General features: G+C 43.4%; 1 protein-coding gene across 1 annotated transcript in view; it reads right to left on the bottom strand.

Annotated features, from left to right (window-relative positions):
• LOC122814082 (ras-related protein Rab-35-like) overlaps positions 1 to 19613 on the bottom strand; it is a 1100536-nt gene that overhangs the window by 124075 nt on the left and 956848 nt on the right. Inside the window, exon 5 of the mRNA XM_044086695.1 lies at positions 17334 to 17458. Coding sequence (XP_043942630.1) covers positions 17334 to 17458 — 125 coding nt within the window. The remainder of the gene's footprint in view (positions 1 to 17333; positions 17459 to 19613) is intronic.

Here is a 19613-nt window from a genome sequence, read left to right as displayed (position 1 = left end):
GAGCTATTTAAATCCACAGTGTGTAGTATCCTCTCATTAGAGATCTGTGGTGAGCTATTTAAATCCACGGTGTGTAGTATCCTCTCAGAGATCTGTGGTGAGCTATTTAAATCCAAGGTGTGTAGTATCCTCTCATTAGAGATCTGTGGTGAGCTATTTAAATCCACGGTGTGTAGTATCCTCTCACTAGAGATCTGTGGTGAGCTATTTAAATCCACGGTGTGTAGTATCCTCTCACTAGAGATCTGTGGTGAGCTATTTAAAACCACGGTGTGTAGTATCCTCTCACTAGAGATCTGTGGTGAGCTATTTAAATCCACGGTGTGTAGTATCCTCTCATTAGAGATCTGTGGTGAGCTATTTAAATCCACGGTGTGTAGTATCCTCTCACTAGAGATCTGTGGTGAGCTAGTTAAATCCATGGTGTGTAGTATCCTCCCACTAGAGATCGGTGGTGAGCTATTTAAATCCAAGGTCTGGAGTAGCCTCTCACTAGAGATCTGTGGTGAGCTATTTAAATCCACGGTGTGTAGTATCCTCTCACTAGAGATCTGTGGTGAGCTATTTAAATCCATGGTGTGTATTATCCTCTCAGAGGTCTGTGGTGAGCTATTTAAATCCACGGGGTGTAGTATCCTCTCACTAGAGATCGGTGGTGAGCTATTTAAATCCAAGGTGTGGAGTAGCCTCTCACTAGAGATCGGTGGTGAGCTATTTAAATTCAAGGTGTGTAGTATCCTCTCACTAGAGATCTGTGGTGAGCTATTTAAATCCACGGTGTGTAGTAGCCTCTCACTAGAGATCGGTGGTGAGCTATTTAAATTCAAGGTGTGTAGTATCCTCTCACTAGAGATCTGTGGTGAGCTATTTAAATCCACGGTGTGTAGTAGCCTCTCACTAGAGATCGGTGGTGAGCTATTTAAATCCACGGTGTGTAGTATCCTCTCACTAGAGATCGGTGGTGAGCTATTTAAATCCACAGTGTGCAGTAGCCTCTCACTAGAGATCTGTGTTGAGCTATTTAAATCCACGGTGTGTAGTAGCCTCTCACTAGAGATCTGTGGTGAGCTATTTAAATCCACGGTGTGTAGTAGCCTCTCACTAGAGATCTGTGGTGAGCTATTTAAATCCACTGTGTGTAGTATCCTCTCACTAGAGATCTGTGGTGAGCTATTTAAATCCACTGTGTGTAGTATCCACTCACTAGAGATCTGTGGTGAGCTATTTAAATCCACGGTGTGTAGTATCCTCTCATTAGAGATCTGTGGTGAGCTATTTAAATCCACGGTGTGTAGTAGCCTCTCACTAGAGATCTGTGGTGAGCTATTTAAATCCACTGTGTGTAGTATCCTCTCACTAGAGATCTGTGAAGGAAAAAAAGCAGGACGATAAGCAGACTAATTCAAGGACAAATCATTGACCACCTTGGGCATAAAAAGAGGACTGGTACGAACAGACACCCTGTCCTTCTGAAAAATAAATAACAAAAGAGGAACCACCCACGAGGACTTTGAGTTCAATAACTCTCTTGACAGAAGTAAAAGCCACCAACAATATGGTCTTCCAAGTACAATGCTGTAGGGAAGAAAAGGTTAGCTCACAAGGGGACTGAGTACACTTTTCAAGAACAAAAGCTAATGTCCGAAGGGGGAGGCTTTCTTAGGATCTGATGGACATCTTTTAGGAATTGTTTGATTTCAAAATTAGAAGCCAAAGGTGGACTCAAAGACAGGCAGAAATGGTTGGCAAATGAACCAACAGAATAATATGCCAAACTGGTATCAAACAATTCACACAAATAAGAACCATAAGGAGCTCTAGAGAAAAAGGGTCCTGGTCATGCGTAAGACATCAAATATAAAATCTCTTCCATTTAGCCACATAGTATTTTTTAGTACTGGCTTTTCTGGCCTTCTAAAAAAAATGAAAGCACATCCTCAAAAAACTGGTGCCTGAAGGCAATCCTAACCAAATTGCCCAGTGTCAGTTGAAGTGCGGACATAAGGGTGAATGAGAGATCCCTTGTATTCTGTGAGAAGATCCATCTTGAAAAAACTGTGATGACTGCCCTTATCCAGATGAAAGAGAATGGGGAACCACTGCCATATGGACAAAAACGTAGTCACAAGCAAGATTCTGGGTGTGTCCCATGTGATCTTGTGCAAGACACTGAGAATTCGAAGAGGAGGAGGAGAGGCATACAGCAACATCCGCTTCCAAGAAAGCATGATGCCCACTTTTCAAGCCAGTGGACTTTGGAACAGAACTGGGGAAGTTGTCTGTTCGGGGGAGAAGGCAAAAAGATCAACCTGAATTGTATCAGACCAATGTACAATGTCCAAAAACACCTCTCTGTGAAGCATTTACTCATTAGGATGTGTCCTGGACATGCTCACACACAGCCTGCCACTAGACTGTGCTTTGAAGAGATGTAAACTGCCTGAAGAACCAAGTGATGGCAGGTTGCAAAATCCCTGAAGAGCCAGCTTGCAAAGTAAATGTACCACACTGACTGTGGAAAGAATAGTTGTGCAAAATCTTACCATAGCCATAGATGTCCTTCTCTCAGCATTCATCACATAAGGGAGTCCGCCTCAGTTTGACTCATATATCTGGCCAGTATCCAAAAGCTACTATGAGGTACGTGCTATGCCGCAACATATTACGTGTATGTCGGCCATAAAGAGACATCTGGTATAAAGTGGATGTCAGCACGCACCTACCTCAGAAACGTACGCTGCCCAGCACCAGCCTGAGAATCTGGTTGGGAAGCATAGCGACAGGAAACTAGGCAAGCATAAGGGGGAAGGCAGGGTGGGGAACACAATAATGCAGCATACAGAAGAGAAGGACATTATGGTTATGATAAGATTTTACAAACTATTCGATGTTCTTCTATTCATATGCTGCAGTATTCATCACATCAGGGAGAAGCCAAAGCTCAAGCTTGGGACAGGTTGGGAGGAGGAATAGTCAGTGCTTTTTCAATAAATCCATGTAGGATTGCTCTTGCAAAACCAGCTCTGGACTTAGAAATGGTGTCAAGTTTGTAGTGTTTTATGAAAGTATGGGCAGCCGACCATGTAGCTGCCACCAGAATGGAGCCAATGTCCAAACCTCTAAAAAATGCCCCTGAGGAGGATACTGTTCTGGTGGAGTGAGCCCTCAATGGGGGAAGAAAATGCCTTTCCATATGACAAATAAAAGGAAACGGCTTTACAAATTTAGTTGGAAACAGTTTGCTTGGAATCTGACCTACCCAGAGTGCTTGGGTGGTAAGAGACATCAGGCAGTCTGATTTGCGAAATTGCTTGGTCTCGTCAAGGTAGTATATGAGTTGTCTGTGTGCATCTAAGGTGTACAAGATTTTCTCACTGGGACACTTGGGTGAGGGAAAAAAGGTATGAAGGTTAATGGACTGATTTAAAGATGATTCATTCACCACTTTAGGCACAAAGGTAGGGTTTGTATGTAGGGAACCCTATCTATACGAAAGACAGTAAAGGGAGGAATAGACATCAGCACCTGTAACTCAAACCCTTCTAACAGAGGTAATTGCCATTGCAAAAAACATTTTTAATAAGAAAAAAACACAAAAGGAGACTTATCTGAAATTTGAACACCGCAGATCTGGTGAGCAAACATCTGGAGCAGGTGATCAGACAAGCAGCAGAAAAGTTCTGAGGTAGGTACATGCTGACATCCACTTCATACCCAATGTTTCTTTATGACAGACATACACGTAATATGTTGCGGCATAGCACATACCTTTGCAGTAGCATGAAGGCTTTTGGATACTGGCCGGACATACGAGTCTGCCGTAGGTGCACTCCCTTATGTGATGAATACTGCAGCACATGAATAGAAGGACATCTGTAAAAAAAAAAAAAAAAAAAAAAAAAAAAAACTTTAGAGGACCTGGAATCCAAAAGGAGTGACACGCCTGAAGAGCTGGGATTAGAGCTCTTATCTCCAATACTGATGTGGTCTGACAACTGTTAATGGGACCAAAGATCATAAACTTTCAGATTGTTGGAGGAAGCTCCCTAGCCTCAATCAAAAGCATCTGTGTACACCTACTAGTTGGAAGAGGAACCTGAAAAGGCAGAATTGGATTTAGGAGATCTGCTGAATCCACCAGCTAGAGTTTGGGACAGTTTAAAAAAGCAACTAGAAACACCAGATGGCAGTGCTGGCAAATGGTCTTGAGATACCACTGAAACTTCCTCAAGCAGAGTTTGGCAAAGGGAATCATGGGAAAGTGGACGCTAAGTTCCCAGAGCTTGGAGAAATCCCCTTGCAGGAAGAACTAGAACAGACTGAAAAATAAGCAGTCCAACTGTGGATCTTGGGAGGTGGAACCCAAAAACAGTTGGTCCTGAGAGGAAGTCAGATTTCTTGAGATTGATGGTGAATCCCACACTGAACAGAAGCAGCATAGTGAAGCATAGATTTTGAAGCAGGAGCTGTTGAGAGGGGGCTTGAATCAGAAGGTTGTCCAAATAAGAGAATATTTGAATGCCCTGAAGTCTGTAGAAGGCTTACCAGAGGGGCCACACATTTGGTAAAAATGTCTCCTCACACACCAGAACCAGATGCAGCCCTACAGGACACATCAGCCGCATCTAATGGAATAGCCCTGAGAGGCAGAACTCAGAAGAGAGACAGCAGAAGTCTTACTGTCCGAATCAGGCCTGTAAGTCAAACTCTACCTACTCTAGAGAGAAGAGCCAGTACATACCTAGTCATGTGGGTCTGACAATGTCCCCAAAAGCCAAAGTAGCAGAAGTGTTGGAAGGCAGACGTTCGGAAGGCAGACCTAGTCATGTGGGTCTGACAATGTCCCCAAAAGCCAAAGTAGCAGAAGTGTTGGAAGGCAGACGTTCGGAAGGCAGACCTAGTCATGTGGGTCTGACAATGTCCCCAAAAGCCAAAGTAGCAGAAGTGTTAGAAGGCAGACGTTCGGAAGAGGAAAGCAGTTCGGATGGCTTATCTGTGGGCATGGAAACAGCAAGATTAGACGAAGGACGTTTATACAAGTATTTACGATCCTCAGGTACTTTAACAAGCCGAACTGGGTGCGTAGGGGCCAAAGGTCGAGTCAGGAGCCCGACGAGCTGCTGTAAATGTATTCAAAAGGGCAACTAAGACAGGACAGGCTGTAGAAGGCATAGCTTGGATTACTTTAAACTTTTACATGTGATTAAAATGTACATGTGATTAACTATGTTATATAAGATGTAACTTTTAGTTATGTACTTACCATAACGATAGATGTATGTGATCCCATCTTGCCTACATTCATAACTGATGGGCTCGGAGCAGAGAATTGGCTCCAACTTGGCCGATACACTAGCACGAAGTCTCTCATTGGCTGGGCCAACCCCTTATCCCAGGATGCACCACGCCCAAACCCCCAGATCTTGTTTGCCCCACAACAACTTATCCACAGGTACCAATCCGACTGCACAACAGTGTTTCCTCCAGATCCAACAGGTAGTGGGAAGGAGGGCGGGTACGTAAGAATGTAGGCGAGATGGATCACATACATCTATCTTTATGGTAAGTACATAACTAAAAGATGTAATGCGATCCTATCTCGCCTACATTCATAACTGATGGGACAGCGTCGCTAGCACCTAGATCCTGGGAGGCTCACTGGAAAACACTCCTGAGCACTGTGGAACCAAAGGACGCCCGGCCCCTAGACACCACGTCCAGTTTGTAATGAGAAATAAATGTATGTGGAGAAGCCCAAGTGGCCGCTGCACATATCTCATCCACAGACAGTCTGGCGTGGAAGGCCACTGAAATTGCCATAGCCATAGTAGAATGCGCTCTAACTAGAAATGGAAGGTCCCTTCATGTTGATGCATAAATAAATGAAACACAATCCCTAATCCACCTAGCGATAGTGGTCTTAGTTACTGCTTTGCCAATCCTGTTATCCGCAAAGGCCACAAACAACTGGTCTGATTTCCTCTGCTGCTGTGTCCTAAGTAAAACCTCAGTTGTCTATGCACATCCAACTGATGAAGTCTGTATTCTGCCTTGTTGGAAAATTTTGGAAAGAAAACTGGTAGCTCTATAGATTGTTGCATACAAAGAGCAGAAGAAACCTTAGGAAGAAATGACGGATTTAATCTTAGAGATACTCTATCCTTATGAAAGATCAGATAAGGAGGCTTGACAGAAAGGGCTTGAAGCTCCGAAACCCTTCTGGCTGAGGTAATAGTTACCAAGAAGGCAGTCTTCCAAGATAAGAATTTCTGCTCACAAGTGGCCGCCGGCTCGAAGGGATGAGACGTCAAGGCTCCTAGAACCACATTCAAATCCCATGGCAAAACAGGTTGCGACACCGGGGGGCGAAGCAACCAAGCTCCCTTGAGAAAGGCCTTACACAACTTATGACTCATGAGTGAAGGCTCAAAGGCAACATGATAATTAGAAATCGCTGCCAGTTGGACTTTAAGCGTGGAGACAGTGGAACCCTGTCTAAAAAGAGTTGCCAAAAAATCTAATACTGCTGACACCGGGGCTGTCAGAGGGTCAAGGTTGTGCCGCTGGGCCCAAATGGCAAACCTTTTCCATTTATTACAATATATCTCCTTAGTGGAAGCTCTGTGGGAAGTAGACAGAATCCGGACCACCTCAGGTGAAAGGATATGCTGTCTGACTAAGGTCGGAAGTGGAGCAGCCAAGCCACTAGATTGAGAGTTCGTAGAGATGGATGGGCTTGACCCGACTGAAGAGACTGGAGGTCTGGAACTGGGTCCAGAATCCAAGGACCCTCCACTGCATACTTCCGAAGGAAGGGAAACCAAATTTGGCAGGGCCAGTGTGGTGCGATCAAAATCATGCTGCTTCCCAAGTAAATCGCCTTCTGAATCACCTTTGGCAGTAGAGGGACCGGAGGGAAGGCGTAGAGCAGACCAGAGGGCCAATTGTGGACTAGAGCATCCCTGGGTGACTCCCCCTGGGGGGGAATCAGGGAGAAGAAATTGCTGCACTTCGCATTGCAGGGGCTGGCGAAAAGGTCACAGCAGGGAAACCCCCACTTGGAAAAGATCCGAGCCGCTACTTGGCCATTCAGGGACCACTCGTGAGGCATTAAAATAACTCTGCTCAGCCTGTCTGCTATCACATTGGACTTCCCCGGAATGTGCGTTCCCACTAGAAATCTCTGGGAAGCGATCGCCCAGTTCCACACTCTCATGGCTCTTCTGCAAAGAGGATAAGACCTGGTTCCTCCCTGCCTGTTCAGGTACCATACCACCACCATATTGTCCGTGAAGATTGTGATGGTACCCTTGGGAAGAGAGCTGTGAAGTGCCTGCAACGCTAGAAGCACTGCCCTCATTTCCAGAACATTGATATGCAAGTGGGTTTTGTGATCTTGCCACGTGCCTTGAACCGTCCTGCCCAGATAATGCCCCCCACCCTATCTGGGAGGCGTCCGTGGTCACTGTGGCAATGGGGGACGGGGGCAGAAGAGTCTCCCCTGGTTCAGGTTGCAGGAGAGGAGCCACCAACGAAGATCTCGCCGGCAAGTTTCCGTGATGAGAATCGGGTAGGACAACGGCAGTTCTTGGTATGACCACTGGGTCAACAGGAGCCATTGAAGAATTCACAAGTGCAATCTTGCCAGAGGGACCAGAAGAATGGAGGCCACCATTGATCCCAAAAGCTGAAGGACCATCCTGGCTGGGGCTTTCCATCGGGGCAGTAAGGCTAGGACTTGGTCCTGTAGTATCTTTATCCTCTCTGTTGGAAGGAAAGCTCGCATCTCTACAGAGTCTAGCTCTGCACCTATAAAGGCAACACGCTGTGATGGCGGCAATACAGACTTTTCCCAGTTGAATGTAATTCCTAAAAGATGTCTCAACTCGATGGTGGCACTCACGGCTAAAGTAAGAAGATGCCTGGTGGGGGCGGTGAGGAGCCAGTCGTCTAGATATGGAAACACCTGGAATCCCAGACGTCTCAGGTGAGCTGTCACCACTGCCAGACATTTGGTAAACACCCTGGGAGCTGTGGCGAGACCAAAGAGCAGGGCCTGGAACAAAGTGACTGGCTCCTAGGCGGAAGCGTAAATGTATCCTGGATGCTCTGTTTATTTTTATGTGATAATAGGCGTCCTTGAGATCGATGGAGCACATCCATACTCCTTTTTCCAGCAATGGGAAAATGGATTGCAACGTGACCATCCGAACTTGGACTTCTTTAAGAAGCGGTTTAGGCGGCTGAGATCCAGAATGGGTCTCAAGTCCCCTGTTCTTTTCAGCACCAAAAATAACCTTGAATAAGTTCCTAATCCAGTCTGGTCTGCGGGGACTGGCTGGATGACTCCCTTTCCGAGCAGCTTTGCGACCTCTATGGCTGCTTGATCCTGTTGACTGGGTGGCACGTCCGGGATTTTCCTTGATGGTGGAGGGGGACGGATAAAGGGGATGGTGTAACCTCCGGCGATGATACGAAGCACCCACTGATCTTGAGTGATGGAACCCCAGGCCCTTGGATGCTCCGAGAATCGACCCCCGACTGGCTCCGGAGACGCACAGTCGGGAAGTCCCTCAGGGACGCTGGAAGGATGAACCACGAAAGGATTCGTGGTCTCCTGAGTTGTGGGGACATTCGCCGCCTCTAGGGCGACGTCTTCCAGAATAACCCCCCCCCCCCGCCTCTGGAAGTGGGGTCACTCTGATGGGCAAGGAAAGACTTTTCGGACTTTCTGGACCACATCTTTCCTCCCCTCTGAGCCTTGGGATAAGGTCTAGAGGGAAGCGAAAAATGGGCCCCAACGGCAGACAAAGTCTTACCCTCCTGCTCACATCTAGTGAGTGTGTCTTTCACCTTGGGTCCAAAGAGAGAGGACCCATCGAATGGAGCATCTGTGAAGGAAGACTTGAATGCCTCCGCAAAGTGACACAAGCGGATCCAGGCTTGCCTCCTAAGGGCTACGCCCGAACTCGCTGCCCTACCCACCCCTTCGGCTGCATACGATATGAGCCTCATGGACGGGTTAACAATCGACAAAAGGGTAGACAGCTGGGCGTTGACAGACTGCGTCAACACCTCAGGCACATTACGAGGCTCCAAAGGGATCTCATAAAGGAGTTTGGAGATACCCTGTCGGGTAAAGTGACATAAATAATTCATTGACCGCAGAGTAAAGGTCGCTGAAGTCAGGGTACGCTTCCCGTATCTATCCATGCTCCTGGGCTCCTTGTTAGGAGGATGGATAGAAGTAGATGCCTCTGCCACATCCTGCTGGGTGGCAGACGCCACCACCACAGCATCAACCGGAACTCCCTTGGTTAGAAACTCCTTGCCAGGGGGTGCGGATAAAAACTTGTTGGGGCGAGAAGGAACTGGCTCCACAGAATCAGGGTGTTCCCACACCCTTCAACAAATAAGGTCCAGTAACTCATCAAAGGGTGGAGACACCCAGGAGGCAGAGGGTTGGGCTCCGAAAGCCTTGAGGAAGACAGACTCCTCCGCAGAAGGGGTTTTGGAGGTCCAGTCGCCCCTCTGTCTCAAGATCTCCAGGATATCGGAGAACGAGACATCATCAGAGGACAACTTAGGGGGACCCTTCCGCATCATCAAGGTTGGTGTCCGAGGTGACAGACTCATCTGGGGAGTCTATGTGCTTCCTCTTGCACAACTTTTTCCTGGGGGGGCTCTTCAGGCAAGGACTCTGAAGGCCCCTCGGAAAACAGGGGACCACACAAGGAAGAATCCTCAGGCCTAGGAGCCATGTTGTCCTAAGACAGGAGGGCACCAGAAGCTCTAGTCACCGTGTCTAGGGAAGGAGTCGCAGATTCAGGTGAAGTCACTAGAGACTTGGCCAGCGCGCTAATCATAGCCTCAAAGGCAGGCCCACCAGAATCTAAAGAAAGGCCAGTCTCCCAGACCATGACCGGGGTCGGGGTTCCCCTAGCCGAGGTTGTCGGAGGAGGAAGAAACGGCATCGAAAGGGCTGGCTCCGGAGCAGACTGGGCCAGAGCCGAAAATAATTTAGATAAGACAGGTGACTGGAGGAGCCTCTGGACCACCCTATCTAAATCCGAATCTGATAGCTGGAGGACCTGGAGGAAACAGAATGGGGCCGAGAAACTTTTTCTATTGGCTCTGAGACAAAGCTAGGTGGCAAGCTCCGAATCGGCTCCAAAAGAATCGGAGCCGAAGCAGACTCGACCAGAACCGAGACCCCTTTTGGCGCAGACGGTTCAGGAGCCGACGGATCCGACCCCAGAGCAGACACACTCTCCTGCAGCTCTGAGACCAATGGAGCCGAGGAAGGAGACCCAGATTTAGATCCTCTATCTTGCGGCTCCGAGACCAGTGGAGCCGAGGAAAGGGACAGAGTACCTGATCTCTCATCCCAAGACTCCAAGACCAGTGGAGCTGAGGATGAAGACAAAGATTTAGCTCTTTCTGCAGGTGGCTCCGACGGACTTGTCGGAACCGAAGACTTCATTTGCTCCGATTTTGAGGTGGGAGAAGAAGACAAAGCTTCCTCTAAGGCTGGCTTGATCAAACCCTTCAGGATAAGCTTATTTTTTCTCTCACGTAGGACACGAGAGGAGAAAGTATGGCAAACACTGCAAGATTCTTGCAAGTGTTTAGCCCCTAGACAATAAACATAGATGGCGTGGCCATCTGTCAACGACATCTTGTAATTGCATTTTGTACATTTTTTAAAGCCTGATGGCTTATGTTCCTTTTCTTTGCCAGACATACTAACTCTAAACACACTCAACACACAAGGAGGGAAGGGAGGGAAGAGCTCTAACAAACGCTCGCCGACAAGAAATAGGGCAAAGGCCCTCTAAGTTAAATGGGCCTAACCCGCCAAATAGAAGGAATCACCACAACAATTCAAAAAACAAACACAGTCAATCACAAGGGTACTAAACAACAAGATAGCTATTAAAATAGCTGTTTGAGTATAAAAATTTAAGCTAACTGCATAAAAATGACCAAAAAGGCCAAAATATAAGGGTACTTAGCCACAGCCAAGTCGAGACCACGTCGTTACTCTAGGAGCGGCAAACGAGATCTGGGGGTTTAGGCGTGGTGCATCCTGGGATAAGGGGTTGGCCCAGCCAATGAGAGACTTCGTGCTAGTGTATCGGCCGAGTCGGAGCCGATTCTCGGCTCCGAGCCCATCAGTTATGAATGTAAGCAAGATAGGATCGCATTACATCTAATTGTTTTTGTGTGATGTAGTTCTGACCCTAACCCCCCCACCCTCACAAGAAGGGGGTAAGAAATTTAATGATTTTGATATAGCTGACAACAATGGTTCTTCTAATAACTATTCTCATGTAGATCAAGAAGAGTGTTTTTTAGACGAAGAGGAGTATCCCCAATTAAGGTGCTCAGAGCGTTTGAAGAACAGGATGGGTCAACTAGAAAAGGAGAGTCATCCGGTTCCCCAGTTTCAAAGCAATTCTTGGCGGGGGGGGGGGGGAGTGTGAGGGGGAGGAACACCTACAACAGAGGATGGAACAACAGGAAGTAGACACACTGGATTTCCAAGATGACAATGTAGGATGGTTTGATGCACCAGCAGTATATAATGACCATTTACTGCCTGAATGTTTAATTTTATCTAATTCCTCTGGAGATTTTAAGGTTTATAACTTTTCCGATATTAACAAGTACTAGTCATTGTGATGTGTTTACAAAGGACTTGGGTTTTGTACCCTGGCAACGTAGTGACATAGGTAACATTTTAATGGACTTGAAACTATTCACCCGCAAGTTGAATTTCAAAATATTGTTTCAAAATTCTGTTTCTAATCAGATGATTAATCCTTTGGCAATTTCTAGTACCTATAATCCACCACTGCATCCTATGGTACTATTATTTGAAAGGATGTGTGAAATAGACATTAGGAATGCATTGTCACAATACAGATGTATTGACGAGACTGTTAAAAAAAAAAAAAAGTAGACATTATTAAGGAGATTAATATGTTTTTAGACAAAATAAGAATTTTGAAACCTGATAAAGGGTGTGGAATAGTTGTAACGAATATAGAAGATTACAATAAAAAATGTTTATTTTGAATGGTAAAGGGTACTCAAAGTCTTCCCTTGACGAATTAAATGGAGCATACAGCAAGATTAGTAATGAATTACAAGATTTAGAGAGGGTACAATATCAATTGATGTATTGAACTATCTTTTGGTTATACATCCCAGAGTTCCTATCATGTTTGGTTTACCGAAATTACATAAGGATTTGGCACAGCCCCCCATGCGCCCAATAGTTGATTCAAAAGGGTCCATTACGCAACCCCTTGCAAAATACTTGGACTCTAAGCTTAAACATCTGATATGTAGTGAGGTACATACATGTAAGGATTCATGGAGTTTTTTGAGATCAATTAATAACATTACATTTAATGAATTTTACATATTCCTTACTATTGACATAAAATACCATTATTCTATAATTCCTCATAATGAGAGTGGTTTACAGAGTTTTAAAAGTTGAACACTTTGAGGTTTTATTATACACTCAACTTATGGAAATGGTATTGAGAAACAATTTCATCCTGTTCAACAATGACTTTTTTTACAGCAAGAAGGGGTTGCTATGGTTTCAGCATGCAGGGGTTGTATGCCAATATTGCAGTAATACAATGGGAAAGAAAATATCTATTTCCTGTAAGTTTTTCACATACATCAAATATTATTGTCGTTTTTTGGATGACATATTTGTGATAGGGGACGGACAATTTGAAGTAATTAAGGAATTCATGGATTATATTGGGTCTACTACACAGTTCCTGAAATTTACCTGTAACATTAATTTACATGAAATTTCATATTTAGATGTTCTATTAATTAAAGATTATAAAAATAAGAGATTTTTATCCAAGATTCACAGGAAAGCAACACATTTGAACTCATTATTACATTATAGTAGTATCCACCCACAAAAACAGAAGAAAGTATAGTTAAGGGGTAATTAGTTCGAGCAGCTTGGATGGTATCCAATATGGACGACTTCCTTGATGAATGTGATTGTTTGAAAAATATGTTTTTAAGAAGAGGTTATCCAATGAAATTTGTTAATGACATCATTTTTGAAGAAGTAAACAAGAGAGAAAGGAAATTTTATTTACCCCTGATGACTGACCAAATACATGATCAAATGGTGACAGATGGATCTATCATCATGGAAGATAGAAATGTTAGAAATTATAACATGTCCTTCATATCTAATTTTACAATTGACAGTATGGATATAAAGAACATTTTAGTGAAGAATTGGATCATTTTGAGACAGGAAAAAAGCTTGAGGCAATTTATAGATGGGAGCCCCATAATGGTATTTAGGAGGGGAAGGAGTCTAAAAACTCCTTTGAAAGATATAATAGTGGAGAAACAAAAAAGAATGGATACATGAGTAAATGTGGTATGTGCCACTTTTGCAAATACATAAAGGAAGGAGATGCATTTCAAATTAACAAATTGAATTTTAGGATTAAAGATAAACTCAACTGTAATTCAGAAAGAGTGGTGTATTGTGCAACCTGTGATTCATGCTGTTATTATATAGATAGGACAGAAAATTAAAAAAAACATATTTATGAACATCTATATGAAATTCGTAAAAAAAAGGGAAACTAATGCCCTAAGCAAACGTGACAGAGAATGAGGGGCGCTCATTTAAGTTTTTTGTAATAGATAGTATATGTACTGATATTAGAGGGGGTGCCTGGTCATTACTTTTGGAGAGAAGGGAGCTGTATTGGCAACTTTTTTTTAGATGCCACCGATTGGCCTGGTTTGAATGAAAGTATTGCCATTAGCCCCCTTTTAAGACTTAGGGCATTAATGAGATAATAACTTTGTTCTGTATTTATTCATACATTTTAAATTAATTACTGATATACAGTTGTTTCACATTTTGTATATACATATATGACTAATTCCACCTGATATTTATAGGTTTGTATATATTTTTTTTATTGTATTGTAATATATTTGAAGTATTTATGTCATATAAATTATTTTATTTTATTGTAATGATAATATTTTATTACTTAAAGTGTTTAAAAAAAAAACAAATATATATATATATATATATATATATATATATATATATATATATATATATATATATGAGTGACTTTGACACACTTCTATGGTGGTTAGTAATATGTTACATAGTGACTTTTTTGTTTTTAGGGTTTTACAAGAATTTGTACATTATGAGTATTTCTTTAAGGGGGCGTAGATTGGATTTTAAACATTTACATGTGACTAAAATGTACATGTGATTAATTAACTATGTTATACAAGATGTAACTAATTGTTTTTATTTGTCTGATGAAGTTCTGTGGTTCAGGACAAAAGCGCTTACCTGCTTTCTACTTGATGTGAATAAAGTCTTGCTTTTCTTTATCCAGTGGACTTTGGCTCATTACTACGTGGTACGAAGGCTTTCTACTTGATGTGAATAAAGTCTTGCTTTTCTTTATCCAGTGGATTTTGGCTCATTACTACGTGGTACGAAGACTTTCTACTTGATGTGAATAAAGTCTTGCTTTTCTTTATCCAGTGGATTTTGGCTCATTACTACATGGTACGAAGGCTTTCTACTTGATGTGCATAAAGTCTTGCTTTTCTTTATACAGTGGATTTTGGCTCATTACTACGTGGCACGAAGGCTTTCTACTTGATGTGAATAAAGTCTTGCTTTTCTTTATCCAGTGGATTTTGGCTCATTACTACGTGGTACGAAGGCTTTCTACTTGATGTGAATAAAGTCTTGCTTTTCTTTATCCAGTGGATTTTGGCTCATTACTACGTGGTACGAAGGCTTTCTACTTGATGTGAATAAAGTCTTGCTTTTCTTTATCCAGTGGACTTTGGCTCATTACTACGTGGTACGAAAGTTCAACTGAGCTTTTCTGTTTCCTCCGTTGCTTTTTGTGATTTTGCAAAGGCCTGAAAGAAGCCATCTGCAACAGATTATAGCACCTCTCGTGAATGTCTGAGACTGGGAACAATCCCACTTAAAGTGTTCCTTCATAAGGACCACTGTGTTCCCAAAGGATAATTCCTCAAAAGGAGACTCAATGGACAAAGAATCTTCCTCACTGGACCCAAAGCCAAAGGGTAGTGCATTTGTGAGGAATATCCACAGGATTCTTCAGAGTTCAATTCCTCATCACAAGGATAAGAATCACTAGGTCTCTAAGACAGGATGGAAGACCAGGGAGCAGCAGGGGCAGACAATCCCTCTGGGGGTTTCAGAGCCATGAGGGCATGGAACAGCCCTTAAGTAAAGTCCTGCCACTCTTTGTGGAGCCCCTCAGCCACAGAAGTCACATATTTGGTTTTCTGTTTTTTTTCTTGAAGGAACATCTGCTTTCACAAATCTATGAAGTTCAGAGCCCTGGCTGGACTCAGTAAGGGTGCTAGCACCTCTTCCTTTACTAAAATTTGGGGAATCCCCTAGGCCCGTCAGATATAATCAGGCGGGTCTATATCAGATAACCGAACTTTTAATAGTTCGAATCACTAAACATCGAACACTAGTGATCGAACTATTAAAAGTTTGGATACCTAATAAAACTATTTTTTTTAAAAAAACAAAACAAAAAAAAAAAAAAACTAAAGGGTCTTTTGTTTCCGCACTGAAGTGCAATCTCGGAGTTGGTTGATTTAAGTAGCAGGGGGTGTGGGGGTGCAGGGGGGCTTGTCCCCCTGCTTACAGCCTTTAGTTTTTTTTTTGTTTGTTTAAAAAATAGTTTTATTAGGTATTCAAACTTTTAATAGTGCGATCAGTAGTGTTCGATGTTTAGTGATTTGAACTATTAAAAGTTTGGTTATCTGATACAGACCAAATCAGCCATGGCTCCCTCTTTACATCTATATCAGGTGTATGCACAGCCTCAATGGACATGTGAGTAGGCAGCTCCATGTCCACCTCCATCTGGGTTGTGCAGAGGGGAAGAGACATCGGCACTGAATGATCCTCGGGTTTTTCATCAAACTAGAGGGAGACGTTCATTGCAGGCTGGACAGCAGAAGGATCAGTACATGCATTTTTAGCTTTTTTCTTAACTGGTGGCTGAACTTTGGGCTAGGGGTGGATTTGGCCATGGTACCCTGGGGGTCAACAACTTGAGATTCGGGTTTTCCAAAAAAATTGAAAGGGACGACAGACAGCTGTGGAGTGTCTTAATGACAGACACTGAACAAATATCACACTGAATATTGGGCATGCATTGCACCCAAACAAAAAAGGCACTTCTATCGTCTGTCTTTATAGGGAATCTGCCTCCCACACTAATATTTCCCCTTCCTGGGATGACATGAAAACAAACTACGATGATGAAAAAGGAAAGGAAGGAACCCCAGCGGTGCACTTGTGTTTAAAGGCGCACAAACTACGATGATGAAAAAGGAAAGGAAGGAACCCCAGCGGTGCACTTGTGTTTAAAGGCGCACAAACTACGATGATGAAAAAGGAAAGGAAGGAACCCCAGCGGTGCACTTGTGTTTAAAGGCTCAGTAGATAAACCAACTCAGTGAACAGCATACAGACTGAGTTCAGAGGTTGTGTTCTGACTGGCAGCAAAGAATGTGAGCATTAGCCATTTGCATGTCACATATGTGCCTTACACCTTGTGTGTAGGACACATCTGCGGTGCTATGCTGACATTTGGCTATTTTTAGCACAGTATCCCAAGAGTAAATAATACTGCAACAGTGACAAGGAAGGACATCAACAAACACTGAATAAAGTTCAGTTCTGCCCTGATGATGGTAATCCTACATTCACACTCAAAGAACTTTTCCCAGTTATGGAATCAATCATCAGGACCTGTAACCAGGAGTGTCCATGCCTTCACAAATGGCGTTCACTCTTGCACGCGATTAGACCTTATTACGATTTGCTGTACACTCAACCTAAACATACAGAGCTGTGTTTCAGTGCTCCTTCACCGATTACATACTAGTACACCCACTAGGGGTCAGACAGTGCATGTGTACACAAAACACAGGTGCACAGACAGGTGTGCACATGCAACACAAACTGCAGACTGTTACTGAACGCGGATATTTTCACAAATGTTTCAACATGACAAAACATTACAGAACTCTGATCTATGAAGTCAACCATTCACTACTCAAAACTGATTTACTCAAGTTCTCCCTTCAGTAAGTGATAATTCAGAGGACATTTCACAAACTTAAAATGTGACAAACATTAACACACAGTGTCAGGCAAAGAAACATAATGGCAAATGACTCCTGTGAAATACTCAACAGTTTAGAAAGATCATGTACCATACCTCCTCGACATTCACGTTTTCCTTGGCACTGGTTTCAAAGAAGCGTATCCCCATCTGCTCACTGAATCGCCTTGCATCTGCAGTTTCCACTTGCTTCCTTGTCGGATCATCATTTTTATTGCCAACTATAAAACAGAAATTGGTCAAATAAAATAATGTGAAGATTATAAGGTGCATAAGTAATGGCTATCCTTCGGACAAGAAACCTAAATTCCCCAACCTGCAGGGGAAAGCTGAAAAGCAATTTACTCTTCCATTATTTTTAATGTTTTAAATGTTCACATTAAATGTTCAAGCAGAAAAGGCCTGAAAACACTTTTTGTAATAAAACCCTAATATAAAAGTAGGGAATCTCACTGCCATCTGTTCATAAAAGAAAAACAGTCAGCTAATGGACCTGTTGCACAGCCCTGTCAGAAAATTCTTATCAAATCCTAAATAACAGCTCACACAATGCTGCCATCAGGAGATGCATGTCAAACTTTAAGGGCCTTAAAAAGTACAGTTTTGTACCTACCATAAATGTAGATGTTCGAGGATCCACATTGCTGCAGTCCTAACTATTGGGTAGTCCGCTGTCCAGTCGGCCCGAATACCAAAGTATAAGGCTGACGTCGGTCAGGGCGCATTAGACTGACGTCAGTACGTCAGGGTACTAATGCGCATGACCGACGCCATATCCTCAGTCTTTTCTTGCCCCAGATGTCAGAAGACCCTAAAAAGACAAGGCCCAATATACCTGCACCAAAAATATGTACAATATATACAAAAATATCAGCATATAACCTCACCTACACAACCACCCCTAAACACAGAGGGAAGGAGGGAGGGTAAATTGGACTGCAGCAATGTGGATCCTCGAACATCTACATTTATGGTAGGTACAAAACTGTACTATGTTCTTCGTTCCACATTGCTGCAGTCCTAACTATTGGGTAGAATCCCAAAGCAGAGGTAAGGGAGGCTGGCAAATCATAAAGAAGCAGGAGCTGACAACATGCCTTGCAAAATAGCTGTGGCAAAACCAGCCCTAGACTTAGAGTAGAGAGGAAGGTGATAATGCCTAGAGAAAGTATGCACTGAACTCCAAGTAGCTGCCTCCAAAATATCCTTAGTTGCCACCCCCCTTAGAAATGCTGTTGAAGTGGCAGTAGCCCTAGTGGAATGAGGCCTAATCCCAGCTGGAATCTCCTTGCCATGATGGGAATAACAAAATGCAATGCAAAACCCAATCCACCTAGAAATAGTTTGTTTTGACACAGGCTTGCCCTGCGAACCCAAAGCAAAAGAAACAAACAACTGCTGAGACTGCCTAAAATCCTTAGTCCTGCTCAAATAATAACGCAATAGCCTGTGCACATCTAAAGTGTGCAAAATCTTTTCCCCTTTATTTTGGGGGTCTGCATAAAAAGTAGGCAAATGAATAGTTTGGTTTAAAGCCACACTAGAAACCACCTTAGGCATAAAAGAAGGATTAGTACGTAATGATACCCTATCCTTATGGAAAATCAAAAAGGGCTCTACTGCCATAAGGGCCTGCAACTCAGACACCCTTCTTGCAGAAGTAATAGCCAACAGAAAAGCAGTCTTCCATGACAAGTATTTCAGTTCAGCAGTAGCCGCAGGCTCAAAAGGTTGTAGAGTAAGTTTTTCCAACACAAAATTGAGATCCCAAGCAGGAGTAGGAGCTCTACGTGGGGGTCTTATATTCTTTGCCCCTCTAAGAAACTGCTTGAACAAAGGATGCGAAAACAATGGTGGGTCACAATCATAGTGAGCTGAAATTGCTGCAGCATGAATCTTAATGGAAGAGAAAGACAAACCTTTGTCCAATAACTCAGTAAGATATTGAAGAGCCACACTCAAATTAGGCTCAGAAATCTCCAAATTCTTTGCTGCACTCCAAAATAAAAATCTCTTCCATTTTTCTGCGTACACTTTCCTTGTACTAGGTCTTCTAGCTTCCATAATCACATTTAAAACTTGTTGAGGAAGTTGAGACCTGCTGTGTTTCAACACAGAATATGCCAGGCTGTTAGATGAAGTGAGTGAAGCTTGACATTGAGCAGATGACCGTCCCTCTGAGACAACAGGTGTGGAATCAAAGGTAAAGGCCATGGAGGTTTCCTTACCAGACTCCTTAGTAGTGGGTACCAGTGTTGCCGAGGCCAATCTGGAGCTATTAAAATCATCCGTGGCTTGTCTTGTCTGACCTTTAAGAGCACCTTTGGAAGAAGAGGCAGAGGTGGAAAGGCATACACATGAAGATTTTTCCAACTG

The sequence above is a fragment of the Protopterus annectens genome, chromosome 10.part0 (genome assembly GCF_019279795.1).
Source record: "Protopterus annectens isolate FY-2018-M chromosome 10.part0, PAN1.0, whole genome shotgun sequence".
Classification (NCBI taxonomy): domain Eukaryota; kingdom Metazoa; phylum Chordata; order Ceratodontiformes; family Protopteridae; genus Protopterus; species Protopterus annectens.
Note: the sequence above shows the minus strand (reverse complement) of the source record. Positions and strands in the feature narration are given on the sequence as shown.